The sequence below is a fragment of the Centruroides sculpturatus genome, unplaced genomic scaffold (genome assembly GCF_000671375.1).
Source record: "Centruroides sculpturatus isolate CEXI.00-Female unplaced genomic scaffold, Cexi_2.0 scaffold5, whole genome shotgun sequence".
In the NCBI taxonomy this organism is placed as follows: Eukaryota; Metazoa; Arthropoda; class Arachnida; order Scorpiones; family Buthidae; genus Centruroides; species Centruroides sculpturatus.
Window position 1 is genome coordinate 596,176 of NW_019384397.1, and position 14,937 is coordinate 611,112.

The 14,937-nt window shown below is 29.4% G+C and overlaps 2 protein-coding genes across 2 annotated transcripts in view; both read right to left on the reverse strand.

The window, feature by feature from the left end:
- Positions 1–6,876: 6,876 nt before the first annotated feature.
- LOC111618447 (ionotropic receptor 25a-like) lies at positions 6,877–8,589 on the reverse strand. Its single transcript, XM_023359992.1, has 4 exons — positions 8,406–8,589; positions 7,761–7,893; positions 7,327–7,454; positions 6,877–6,899 (listed from the first exon to the last, which is right to left on the reverse strand). The coding sequence occupies exons 1-4, from the start codon at positions 8,587–8,589 to the stop codon at positions 6,877–6,879; spliced, it is 468 nt and encodes a 155-aa protein (XP_023215760.1).
- Positions 8,590–8,694: 105 nt separating this feature from the next.
- The window catches only part of LOC111618465 (ionotropic receptor 25a-like), a 48,510-nt gene continuing 42,267 nt past the window's right edge, over positions 8,695–14,937 (reverse strand). Inside the window, exons 10-15 of the mRNA XM_023360007.1 lie at positions 14,040–14,165; positions 11,019–11,126; positions 9,848–10,039; positions 9,225–9,424; positions 9,020–9,159; positions 8,695–8,948 (exon numbers count right to left, since the gene is read on the reverse strand). Of these exons, the coding sequence (XP_023215775.1) occupies positions 8,695–8,948; positions 9,020–9,159; positions 9,225–9,424; positions 9,848–10,039; positions 11,019–11,126; positions 14,040–14,165 (1,020 nt within the window). The remainder of the gene's footprint in view (positions 8,949–9,019; positions 9,160–9,224; positions 9,425–9,847; positions 10,040–11,018; positions 11,127–14,039; positions 14,166–14,937) is intronic.

A 14,937-nucleotide genomic window follows, 5' to 3' on the forward strand; every position in this document is an offset into this window, starting at 1 on the left:
TCACAACATTAGCTCATTTTTCTTTGCAAAATGAATAATTTCAAAGAATTGAAGGAGTGGCACGCTTCGGGCCATGCCGAGCCCAAGGATGGCACCTCGTGTAATACGGGTGCTTCTGAAAGATGCGGAAGAGGAGTCGCATCAAACGAGTGGTCGTCATAACTCCGGACGACAGCGCCTCGTCTCTCGTCCATTATCTGGAGCGGCGATACCCCGAAGTTCCGGAATGGACGGTGGAGACACAGTCACGTGAGACGGGGCTCGACAGAAAGGAGTCCGAAGAAATGGTGGAATAATCCGTCGAGCGTAAAAGGCCTTGGTACAAAAGGTTGTTTTGCTGCTAGAAAACATAAACCTCTTCTCTGCCGAGGACTTCTTGCACGGATTTCGACTTTCTACCGAATGTGACAAAACCATCCGGAATTGACCTTTCGCCCGGCTACGACTTAATCAACTGGACTTGACTTTCCATCCCAATTTACGGACGAATACTTCGACACGATTCAAGATTCGTTCTTCCACTTCGGTTAATAACAGTTATGAGCAGTGACGAAAAGAGTAAAAATTCATAATGAAACAAAAATCAGTAAAATATGATTGAAAAACGTGGAATTTAGTAGTGAAAAAATCGCATGAAAAATAAAATTACATTAAAATGCCTTTTGATAAAAACGTTTTTAACATCAGCAGAAAAATCCTTTAAAAATCCAGAAACGAGTTGCTTAACTTTTCCGGCAACATCTGATGGCGCCATCTGTTATAACATTTTATTAAAATATTTTTATATTTTTAACTATCTGAGATAGCTGTTTTATCGCTTTTCTGCATTATTTCAATGGCTGTTTACGTATTACACAAGGGCTTTAATATATAAATATTCAAATAAATTTATTGTTTTGTAATATTTATTTGAAATGCATTAATGGTTCTTAACTGCTTTCTCAAAGATAGCAATTAATTTTGCAGGAAAAAGTAACTATAAACAATATACACTGTATATATATATAGTAGCCTATATACAGTATATTGTACTGTACATACAATTTATTTTTAGAGTAAAAAGAGAGAACATTTGTTATTTCAGTTTTCACATTTTGAATATTTTGTGGTTAGATAGGTAACATTTTATTTTATTATTATTTTAGTTTATTTAGTTCAGTGTTTTCAACTGAGAAAACTTATTATTTATTCTCTTAAAATCACATTATGTTCTGAATTAAAATAAAAGTAACTTTTTTACAGAAATTTTAACTGTAATTTTACAACTTTGTTAAATCTTCAATCCAAAAATATAAATTTCTTCTGAGAACAAGTGGAAGTTGATTCTATAAAATTTAAAATTTTTGAACGCAGACAAAATTACAATATTGATTGTATCACAATATTAATTAGTAAAATATTCTTTAAAGACTCAAAAAATTGTTTGTATTTGCTACTTCAAGAGGTTTTTTTCCTTAGCGTTGTGGAGCAATCGTCGACTGTGGGCCAACTAACAAGAACAATTGTCATTGGTAACTTTTTTCGGTAAGTTGCAAACAGTAGAATACAGTAGACCCCCATAACACGGGTTCATATGATGCGGATTCGTATCGTATACGTATAAACACGCTAAAAGAGACTCATATAATACAATAAAACGTCATCGCCGACTCGTGTGGCGACAGGATTGGTCGAATCTAGACCAATAGCGGATATTGCACAAACCGTTGAGTTTAAACGGGCACTGGACCTACTAAAAACCATTTATTATTTAATGGCCATAAAAATTATATTTATATTAATGATGTCTCCAAAGTTCAACGAATTTTTCGCAGAAAAATAATTTATCAGAAAACACGCGCCCGCCGTTCGATGCGCCGCTCCGCGACGAAAACAAGCTTAAGCAATGGAGTGGTCGAACGGTACACACTCGGTAAGTAATCCTACAATTTTTTGTTTATAGCATAGTTTATATGGATTATTCTCAAAAAAATTATACGTATTTTGGAAATTTTTAGTCAAATTAGTCTAGAATCGATTAATTTTATGGAAGAAAACTTTTCAAACAGCCGTCGTCCCTAAACTGCATACGTGCCGGGCTGTGATTGGCTTATGTATTTAAGTGACTCGTAAAACACGGAATTCATATAAAACGGAACGTATCTACCGTGTTATGGGAGGGTCTACTGTATACGGACTATGGTGGTACGGAGTCGCCATTAAGAGACGATTTATTCGTTGCATTGGTACTGTTTGTAAGGTATTATCAAGCGTTTTTTTTTTTTTGTGTTTTTTTAACTTCTAAATATATTGTAATAAACAATAAGTGTGTTATTAATATTTTAACTGTTTATGTAGACTTCAAAGAATCGGTTTTCGACATTTCGGCCTGTGTTTATTTCTAAAATTACTTTATAAAACAGCATTAACAGTATAATATAATAAATAAAATATATGCTGCTTTGTGTTTTTAGGGATTCGATGTAACCGTTCATATTGAGAAAGTTTTTAGATCAAAGCAATGGTTTTTTTTTTCATTTTTATGTAGTGTTGTCACACGATTGAAAGGCTTTTGGACTTGATTGTCTTATACTCTATTATAGTCACTGTCCTATTTTATTGCAATCTTTCAATTTTTTGAGTTAATGGTAAGTTTTGTCATCATTGTTTTAAATATTCCGTATGAATATAGGCCTATAGCAAAATTTTAAGTGTGTAATATGGCTTATTTATTATTATTTGTAAAAATCATGTATTTTTAAATCGCATCGAATAACACTACAAATTGCTATCATTCACAGGCAATCAGAAAAATGTAATTATGAACGTTAAAAGCCTATTAATTTTGTGAAATATTGAAAAGCTTAGAAATCAATTAGCTTAATTAAACAATAATATAAATATTAAATGTTTAAATAAAACAGTTTTATTAGTCATTTAAAAGCATTCATACAGCATTTTTAAAAATAACATTTTAACATGAAATAAATATATATTATAAATATACTTTACAATTAAATTGCACAATTATATTAAATTGCTAATATTTATCATTTTGTACTTTTTAATTATGCATGAGTAAATGTTTTAAATTATTAAATTGCATATTAAAATCACATTAGTTCATACTATGGGTGAATAAGGCTGCTCTATGAGGTACTGTACAGTACGTATAACATCGTTTACTAGAGTTTTATCAATAAGAAATGAATAGCAAACATCTAATTTGCGAATATTATGTTTTGCAGTGATGAATAACATATAAATAGCGTGGTTGCGGCCGAAGTTTTCACACTGTAAAACGTGAACGTCGAACGTCGAGCGCCGCTTACAAGATAGTGGCACTCGACGTTCGACGTTCACGTTTTACAGATGAAAACTTCGGCCGTAACCTCTCTAATATTAAATAACAATTGCAATATTTTTATTATTGATATATTCTGTTAGGTGAGATCCATTTTGTTATTAATTGGATGGAATTGTTAAAAATCACTTTCAAAAGGATATATGTATCTGAAATATCACATTTTACAAGAATATTGTAAATTTTATTTATATTGATATGAAATATATTTTACACTATATTATACTATATTTTTGTAATAAAGCGTTTTATTAAATGGTAATAACGAATAAATTCCTAATGAAAAGTTATTTATTCTCTTAAAATCACATTATGTTCTGAATTAAAATAAAAGTAACTTTTTTACAGAAATTTTAACTGTAATTTTACAACTTTGTTAAATCTTCAATCCAAAAATATAAATTTCTTCTGAGAACAAGTGGAAGTTGATTCTATAAAATTTAAAATTTTTGAACGCAGACAAAATTACAATATTGATTGTATCACAATATTAATTAGTAAAATATTCTTTAAAGACTCAAAAAATTGTTTGTATTTGCTACTTCAAGAGGTTTTTTTCCTTAGCGTTGTGGAGCAATCGTCGACTGTGGGCCAACTAACAAGAACAATTGTCATTGGTAACTTTTTTCGGTAAGTTGCAAACAGTAGAATACAGTAGACCCCCATAACACGGGTTCATATGATGCGGATTCGTATAACACTGCAAAAAATTGCGATCGTATACGTATAAACACNATTTGATAAACTTAAAATAAATAATTTTATCATTAGTAGCAGGCCCGTTCATATAGGCGAACTAGGCGATGGCCTAGGGCGCTTGAATTCGGGGAGGGCGGCATGGCGAAAGTACATGCATAAATTACAATAAATAATGAAAAAATAAATGTTTTTTTTATCACAATCCTTTCTCACGTGTTGATATGTGAGTAGCCATTTTGAAAGTAGCGCTGTAGTCTCACGATCGCGATATCGCGTGCTGCATATTGAATAAAAATTAGATACTCTTGGGGCGACGTCAAAGTCATTTGCATAGGGCTTTGCGTTTGCTCGGGCCGGCAGTGATTAGTAGTATTATTGAATAGAAAAGAAAATTAAAAATTTTTGCACATTTATACAATTTAAAAATTATAAAATTGGTTTTAAAAGATGAAATCTGCGATGGTCACGACATGATCATTACATAAAAATTACATAAAATACAGTCATTATTATACGAATTTCAGGGTTTTTTTTAAAGCTCTTTTCGTCCTATGGGCACTAAGAGGGCCTCTTTTTAGCAGGCTCATTACGGGTTCAGCCAGGCCTACAATGGGCGGCCGGGTGGTGAGGGACGGGACGGGGGCCGACATATCCGGTCGGATCAGCCCCGAAAAATTTCTGGGGATTTCTTCGACCCCCCGACTAACTACATACGAACGTTTGATGCAAACCGGAAGTCACGTTATTTCAATTCAAAATTTTTCCTACGGAAGCAGTTAATAGATGACCGGCACGACTCTATTGTTAAAGGAAAAGTATGATGTACAGGGGCAAACACTAATAATAATTTGAGGTGGAGAACATATATTTTAAATTTATTTAATTTAAAATATGATTTAAAATTGCAGCCCGGCACTGTGAAGATGTCACAATGAATAATTGCTCGTTTCAATTTGATCTTTTGACATGACAGAACCTGTGAAATACTATTTAAACATTGTGATCAAATGTGTTACTCGGAATTATTCATTAAAAATTATTCAAAAATGATTCCTATTACTAGCAAGGGGAGAGCCAGACGTTTCTGGTCTCCGATTTGAATGAAACTTGGCGAGTACGCAGCTTTAAACACAAGCAGCTCGTCGTTTAAATAATAGGACCCACTTCTCAAACGTTTCCTAAAAATGGGCCTCTGAAAATTTAGTGTTTAGCTTATAAGTCTTTGAAAGTTTCATATCCAAGAGTGGCGATAGACGAATGAATAAGACGCTAACAACTAGAGTTACCTTATGTAGATTCAACCCTTCGAAGTTTAGTTAATTTTACGTGTAACTTTATTATTTTACCGCATCATTAGCATTATTATTAATACAATAGCCCCTCGTTTTATTGAGGATTTGGATGTATCGCGCTTTTTTTTAGTTCCTAAATTTTAAAATAATTGTCATTTAATTTTTAAGTTTTATTGAAAAATATAATTTACACGAATTTCTAGTGATTTAATATGGAATATAGTACTGTATAATAAAATTGCAACTAATATTTTGTTTTTATATGGACAGTATTTGTCTTTAAATGCCATTGTTAAAGAAACAATAATGCTAAATGAACGTACCGTGGTATCGATGTTTAATACGATATAACCACGAATAGAATTCAGTACTGTACTTTAAAACTAAGCTTATTTTATATCAAAAACACTTGCTGATAAAAGTATAGAGGATAGAGATTTCATAATATATATAATCTGTTTAGTATAAGCCAGAATTTTTAGTACTCGGTTATATCGCGGTTTTTCTTTGTCTCCCGACAAGCGCAATGTAACGAGGGACTACTGTATTATTCCTCGCGTTTAAACTTGATAAAACAAGAGATTAGAAATTATGACGTTATTTCCTGTTTAGCGAAAATGTCACAATACCCCTTCCCCCATATCTAAAAATAAATATGAAGAAAATTTTATTTAATAACGTAAGAGACTTATTTAATCTACAGAGGCTCTTTTTCTGTAAACAGGAAATGACATCATAATTTTTAATCTCTTGTTTCATAAGCTTTAAATGTGAGGAATAATAATAATAATAGTAATAAGTAATAATAATGCGGTAAAATAATAATATTACACTAAAAAAAACTAAATTAAAAGTTNAGTTTCATATCCAAGAGTGGCGATAGACGAATGAATAAGACGCTAACAACTAGAGTTACCTTATGTAGATTCAACCCTTCGAAGTTTAGTTAATTTTACGTGTAACTTTATTATTTTACCGCATCATTAGCATTATTATTAATACAATAGCCCCTCGTTTTATTGAGGATTTGGATGTATCGCGCTTTTTTTTAGTTCCTAAATTTTAAAATAATTGTCATTTAATTTTTAAGTTTTATTGAAAAATATAATTTACACGAATTTCTAGTGATTTAATATGGAATATAGTACTGTATAATAAAATTGCAACTAATATTTTGTTTTTATATGGACAGTATTTGTCTTTAAATGCCATTGTTAAAGAAACAATAATGCTAAATGAACGTACCGTGGTATCGATGTTTAATACGATATAACCACGAATAGGATTCAGTACTGTACTTTAAAACTAAGCTTATTTTATATCAAAAACACTTGCTGATGAAAGTATAGAGGATAGAGATTTCATAATATATATAATCTGTTTAGTATAAGCCAGAATTTTTAGTACTCGGTTATATCGCGGTTTTTCTTTGTCTCCCGACAAGCGCAATGTAACGAGGGACTACTGTATTATTCCTCGCGTTTAAACTTGATAAAACAAGAGATTAGAAATTATGACGTTATTTCCTGTTTAGCGAAAATGTCACAATACCCCTTCCCCCATATCTAAAAATAAATATGAAGAAAATTTTATTTAATAACGTAAGAGACTTATTTAATCTACAGAGGCTCTTTTTCTGTAAACAGGAAATGACATCATAATTTTTAATCTCTTGTTTCATAAGCTTTAAATGTGAGGAATAATAATAATAATAGTAATAAGTAATAATAATGCGGTAAAATAATAATATTACACTAAAAAAAAACTAAATTAAAAGTTATGTAAAAGTTGCCAAAAACCCCATTATTGGATTGTGATAAGGCTCCAATACTTCAAACCCGTCACTGATTTCAATGAAAGTTTGTAACTTAAAACGTATAGTTAGCTTTGTAATTCTGATATTCTGCTATTAAATTTGTTTAAAATAAATACATTTTTAATTAAATAAATTAAAATAATTTTGTAGAAAATTGAAATGAGTTTGCATCTTACCTATATTAGCAATACTAATTCCATCACTATCTTTTTCGGAATCATCACAAACAACTTTATCTGGATTTTTGTTCCACCATGTTTCTTTTAATCCTTCCAACACTCTTTGATTCAGCAACTGAAGAATTCTATAAAAATACAAAAATGATAAATTTATTATAATTAATGTATAGATCAATATACAAACTATATTGTATATCAATGGTGCCAAACTTTTCGATTGGTGAACCAAATTGCTCATAAGTCGTAGATAGGCAGGCATGCCACAAATATTTATATTTTGTACCTTTTATAGGCTTATATAACAATAATACATCACTTATAAACGATAGAAATGGGCCTATTTCTATCATTTATAAGTGATGTGTCAAATATGTTCTTTGGCCAGATTTGGCCACTGCTGTATATTATGAATGTAATTGTTAATTACTTACGCGCTGGACATCTCATCTTTCAAAGTAGATCCTTGTTGCACAGCCAATGCTAAAGGTTTCCTACTAAACTCACTTCCGACTGATATTAAATCACAATTTGTCATCAGTGCATATTTTATTTGAGTCGAATCAGCTAAATATAAAATTAAAAATTAGTAAAAGAAGTATTTTTTTTTTTTTGTTTCAATTTTCTGAAAGTTTTGAATAATTTTATTTTTTTAAAAAAAAGAGATTGTTATATTCTTATATTTATGATTATTTAGCAAGAAATTATTAATAAATAATTAAACATTTAAATATAACTTATTTCAATAAAATGGATATAGGATGTAACATTGATGAGATAATGTGACTCAACACAGAACGATCTATCAAGGGGAAGCACCTCTCGGGAGGTCTTTCCATAGAAAACTGACCCCCTATTCAGGTGTTAGACACGTGAAGAAAACTCGAAAAACTCCTATTCCAGTGCTTTTATCAGTGCTTATATGCATTTAGGGGTTGTCCATAAATGACGTCCACACTGGAGGTGAGGGAGGAGGTTACGACAAATCGGACAAAGTCGAACAAAAGAAAGGAGAGTGGTTGAGCTTTAATGAAGGTCTGTTTATTTCATTAAATTTTATACCATTTATGAATAGTTACCTATGAAAGCAAATCCGTTAGTTGAATTACTATTTTTAACTCTTTGTACCCCTTCTTCAAATGATTGTGGCATGTTACTTTCTTTCATAGTCCACCAAATTTTGGTATATTTATCACTGACAGGATAATCCCAAACTGCGAGTTTAGCTCTTTGCGTTTCATTCAATGTGTCATCTAATGACATGTTCTTCCATATTCTATAAATATATTTAATTTTTCAGGATTAAATATAAACTAAAAAGAAATGAGCTTCATTATTATTGTTATTATTAGAGTTTCTATATAAATTTTACTCATAAAACAAATCTTCAATGTAAGCTCTTCTTTCGAAATAAGTCATAGATGATGTATCGTTTTGAGGTGCATATTTTATTTTATACTGTTTTGCCAAATCATCCAAACCTTCTATTGGAGAGTCAAGACGAGAAACTGTCAAGAAGGCTGCTAGATTAGCTGTGTAAGATGCAATAATGATAAAACCGAAAAGCCACCAAGTTGCAGCTACTAATCTTCCAGATAAATTACGAGGTGCTTCTCCACCACCTATAGAAAATTTTTAAATATTTATTTGGAAAACATTTATTAAAAATTAAATATGTGACAGAATATATTACCCTGTGGAGTTAGTGAGGTCATGCAAAACCATAAACATTCCTTAGCAGTAAAATCTCTATTTTCTTCGTCATCTTTATATTTTTCTCGATTATTATGAAAACTATAAGGGCTCAACCGATCAAACAAATACATAAGAAAGCTAGAAAAAAATCATACAACTTAAGAATTGTTTAAATGTTAATTAAAGCTAAAATTAAGATTTACCTTGTGAAAAAATATGCTGCTAAAATGCATCCCCATACTTTATTTTCTAAAACAGTTAAAAATTTGAATAATGAAGAGGCCACTTTGGTTTTTTTCATTAATATAGTGATCCCTACTAAATCATAATAAGGCACTGTAAAATCAACAACTGTCTCTCTTTCTGCCATAACTGATATTGGTCCTAATGCTATTTCAGCTTTCTATTAAGAAAAAAAAAACACTATGTATTATTATAAATTTTTAATAAAACATAATTATAAGAGAAATATAAACAAATATTGATAGATATAAACGCAAAAGTAAAGTAATGAATAATATCTGTAGTTTAAAATAATATAGTTTAAATATTATAATACCACTTCTACTGCAATAATAATAATAATTTAACAATTATGACAGTGTGGGATTAATGAGATAAGATTATTAAGATGAAAAATTTCCTCAATCTTAACACAAATTTACGAGGTTTTCCGGGTTAATAAAAAAAACAACCGGGATCTCGTTTGAGAAACTCTAATGCTAACAAATGCAAATTTAAATCTTTCATGAGCTTAATTTCTTATCTTTTAACATTTAAATTAACATAGGTCGATTGTTATAAAAGAATAAAAATTATAACTTACTCTATCTTTTAAATCTTTTATCATTCCATTCCATTCTCCTTTTTCATTCATTGCACCGAATTTTCCATCTTCAGTCTCAAAAATAGTATATTCAAACTTTAGAATTTTCTTAATTTCATTCAGAAGATCAATACAGTATCCAACATATTCAATTGATCCTGAATTATTAACTTTATATATAAAAGGAGGTTGCTGTTGAAAAATATAAAATTATTTTAAAAAATTGTTATAAATCTTTAAAAATAAATTTTATAATATTTTTATTAAATTATGTTATGTTGCATTAAAATATTGTTGGGGGGTTTAAAAAAAATATATATATATTTAAAAAAACCGCATCTAAGTACCATTTATATAGGCCTAACTGTGTAAAGTTTTTCGCGTAGAAATAATGATGCAATTATTAAAATTAATTATAAAATTACATATAAATTTATATAATTGTATATTGTAATATCCTGGATCAGTTATAAGTCATGTTTCTAAAATATTATAAACTGTTAGAAACTTGTGAATTTTCTATATAAATTTTAAGTTAATAGTATAAACAAGTTATATATAGAAGACTACTTTCTGCAGCTATCCTATATATTTCTGCTAGCGTATGTACTATTTGAAAAGAAATACTGGAAGTTATTTTTGTGATGTCTTTTAAGGGATTTAAGCGTTTACCTTGGCTTCCATTAGTCGTTCCTGGCTAGTGACTACTATATAAAGACATAACGGTGATTTACCTACTTTCGATTTTACATTTTTTATTTAAATTCTTTGTATTCATTTACAATTCAAAGACTTTCCTTAAACGGAGTAAGATAGATGATCGACGTGACTCCATTGTTAACAGGGAAAGTGTGATGTACAGGGGCAAGACACTGAGAACATTGACAAAAAAATTTGCAGTCTGGCATTAAATAAATAAATAATTGCAATGTGATTTACATTCTATAATTATGCAAGTCTAACATGCAGCCAATAAACTATAAACGATGCCATTATTTCTCTTAGTTTCAAACACAATCGAGTTTCAAGTAGTCTTACTTATAGCACGTTAGAATATAAAAGTTCGTCGTAATCTGTATATATTTTGATAGTAGTTATATATTTATTATGCTTTTATAATTACGTAGTTTTCGTATATATATTATTTCAATGCTTACAAATGAAAACTTACTATAATTGTTGTCACTCTGTACATAGTGACTGCTGTGTATTTACTTAGACTTTCTCCCTTTTCAAATTGTAAACGCCCTGAATCTTTTCCAGCAATCCATTTTCCAATCTGAAATTAATTTAAATTTAAATAATATCTGTGAAAGATAAAATTAATCTTTTATTGTTTAAATTAAAGTACCTTATTGTTTAAATTTCTTAAAAATTAAAAAAAAATCATTGTTAAGCAACGATAACTAAAAGGTTTCACTGATTTTTCTTAGTACATTACTTCTCTGTTGTTACCTATTAAATTTTATAAAACTTAAAAATAGATGAATTAGACTCTAATTTAATGCCTTTTTGAAAGTGTTAGTTAAAATATGATACACTTAATATTCTGCATGCCTGTAAATCTAATAGTAACTGAGTGTCTATAATGAAAACCTAAATTCCCATTCAGAAATCAGTCTATTGTTTCTAAATGAAAAGTATTTAGATTCAGGATTAAAGTAGTTTTGCGTGTTGTAATGTGTATATTGTATTTACACTGAATTCGTTGTTCCTTATTATATGCAATTATATTTAAATCTGGAATAATATAGCTTTATACATTCACAGAGTTGAAATACATATTTCCTTTGTGGTGTTATTTGCGTAATAAAATATGTCTGTTTTTTTCCATCTGTATATTCAAGCATCGTTCACCACCTTTTATCCAACTGGGTAGCTTATGAACAAACTTATGAACAAATTACGTGTTTTATTAACAAGTAAGTAAAGAATAAATGAAAACCTTGATACAATAATTCTCGGTTTACGACTGACATAAATTTTTGGATTCGGGTCTCCTTGAAACGTCGAGAAATGAAAAAAAAATTCGGGGGGGTAATTTCTGTATGTATGGATTTACTGTGTGGGGCGGACACGATTTTGTTCACCCTGTTTGAAGCTTAATAACTGCTGTTCCTTTTGTCGAAAATTTCTAAAATTTTGCAGAAAGGTTTATTTATCAGAGGGATCGATGCTGTTAAATTTTGCTGGTTAAAGGTCGAGGGGGTGGAGAGATAATGTGGGTCGTGTGTATCTCCAGTAGGGTCGGGCTTAATGACGATTTTACTCGTTATTAGCATTTACAATTTTTTTATTATTATAAAACTTATCCCTATTCTAAAAATTAAGCTTTTTGTCGTTAAAAATATAAATAGTTTTTTAATATAATATGATAAGAGATGACGCCATTAAAATTTTAAAAGTTGCCTGGGAAAGTTGAGCAACTCGTTGCTGGTTTCTTTTTTTATTAACTTCCTCTGTATAATATCATATAATTCAAACTGTATATACATCATAAGAATAAACATGAATGAATTATTAGTGTTAACATTTATTTTTTAAATTTTAGCTTAATTAGTATTTATTCTGAAGGACTTATCTACTTCATACGTAACAAATCAACTCAGATTTCAAATTTTACTAAGATTAAGTTAAAATACTGCATGTTAATGTCCTTAATATACAAATTTTTATTAATTTTTCATGTAAATGTATGGACTTAACATATTTATAAAATGATAAATATAAACTAATTATTTTGATAATTNTGCCTTTTTGAAAGTGTTAGTTAAAATATGATACACTTAATATTCTGCATGCCTGTAAATCTAATAGTAACTGAGTGTCTATAATGAAAACCTAAATTCCCATTCAGAAATCAGTCTATTGTTTCTAAATGAAAAGTATTTAGATTCAGGATTAAAGTAGTTTTGCGTGTTGTAATGTGTATATTGTATTTACACTGAATTCGTTGTTCCTTATTATATGCAATTATATTTAAATCTGGAATAATATAGCTTTATACATTCACAGAGTTGAAATACATATTTCCTTTGTGGTGTTATTTGCGTAATAAAATATGTCTGTTTTTTTCCATCTGTATATTCAAGCATCGTTCACCACCTTTTATCCAACTGGGTAGCTTATGAACAAACTTATGAACAAATTACGTGTTTTATTAACAAGTAAGTAAAGAATAAATGAAAACCTTGATACAATAATTCTCGGTTTACGACTGACATAAATTTTTGGATTCGGGTCTCCTTGAAACGTCGAGAAATGAAAAAAAAATTCGGGGGGTAGTTTCTGTATGTATGGATTTACTGTGTGGGGCGGACACGATTTTGTTCACCCTGTTTGAAGCTTAATAACTGCTGTTCCTTTTGTCGAAAATTTCTAAAATTTTGCAGAAAGGTTTATTTATCAGAGGGATCGATGCTGTTAAATTTTGCTGGTTAAAGGTCGAGGGGGTGGAGAGATAATGTGGGTCGTGTGTATCTCCAGTAGGGTCGGGCTTAATGACGATTTTACTCGTTATTAGCATTTACAATTTTTTTATTATTATAAAACTTATCCCTATTCTAAAAATTAAGCTTTTTGTCGTTAAAAATATAAATAGTTTTTTAATATAATATGATAAGAGATGACGCCATTAAAATTTTAAAAGTTGCCTGGGAAAGTTGAGCAACTCGTTGCTGGTTTCTTTTTTTATTAACTTCCTCTGTATAATATCATATAATTCAAACTGTATATACATCATAAGAATAAACATGAATGAATTATTAGTGTTAACATTTATTTTTTAAATTTTAGCTTAATTAGTATTTATTCTGAAGGACTTATCTACTTCATACGTAACAAATCAACTCAGATTTCAAATTTTACTAAGATTAAGTTAAAATACTGCATGTTAATGTCCTTAATATACAAATTTTTATTAATTTTTCATGTAAATGTATGGACTTAACATATTTATAAAATGATAAATATAAACTAATTATTTTGATAATTTCACTCGCCAAATTCCAAATAAAATATATGGTTTTTAAATCATTTATTTTTAAGCACGATAATGATATTTAGTATTACAAAAATTTTGTTTTCTTATAAATAAAATTTACAGCAGATGATATAGTTTTGATTTTCATATGTAAATTTAATAAGTTTACGTTATTACTATGGAAATAAATGAAAAAAGAGAAAAACTTACAACGCTTTTTCCTTCTCGCTGTCGTTTATTATTGTAAAATGTCAATTTATTTATACTGAGTTCAATTTCTTCATAATTGGCACTGCTTGTAAACATAAATTTTCCGAACGTTCCATCAAATGACAACTACATTAAAAATAAACATGTTAAAAAATTACTATTAGCTTAATACGGTATAAAGTTTTATGAATTTATTTAATTATGACAATAGACTTGTATAAAATATTTAAAAATTAATATAATCGCTCTCATCTTACCAGTTACATAACAATTCTAATTTAATTGAAGTTTTTTCACAATTCAATAGAGAGGTTGCGGCCGAAGTTTTCATCTCTCAAACGTGAACGTCGAACGTCGAGCGCCGCTATCTTGTAAGCGGCGCTCGACGTCCGACGTTAACGTTTCAGAGATGAAAACTTCGGCTGCAACCTCGCTAATGTTCGCTTTTTCCCCANGTAAAATAACAAGGTGATTAAAAAAGAATCTGAAGATATAAAAAAAATCGCATTTGAAATTATAAAAACACATTAAAAAAACAAAGTCAGAACAACTCAAGCAATTAATTGCTAGAAAGTAATTTTAACATCGGATGATTAAATTTTAAAAAAAAAAGCCGCAAAATAATCCTAAAACGAATTAAATTATTATCGTTGAAAAGGCGTTATAAAACAATTATTTTAAATAATAATAATATTTCTTGATTTCTTCAAAATTTTGTACGTAATCTATTGTCCTGAAAATATGAAGAATCCATTCAATTATTTTCAATGGTCACCAGAAGGATTTTGTCTCCAGAGAGCACAATTTAGATCAATTGACCACCAGCTGATTCACTAAGATCGTGTTCTGTAAATAGGTTTGCTTCTACTTATATTATTTTCACACGTTTTCGTGAGTG

Coding starts and splice junctions, on each gene's coding strand:
- LOC111618447 (XM_023359992.1), bottom strand. CDS start 8,589: ATGTCATTAGATGACACATTGAATGAAACGCAAAGAGCTAAACTCGCA. Junction 7,894..8,405: donor TAACGGATTTGCTTTCATAG/GTAACTATTCAT, acceptor TTTTATATTTAG/CTGATTCGACTCAAATAAAA. Junction 6,900..7,326: donor AATTAGTATTGCTAATATAG/GTAAGATGCAAA, acceptor ATTTATTTTTAG/ATATGGGGGAAGGGGTATTG.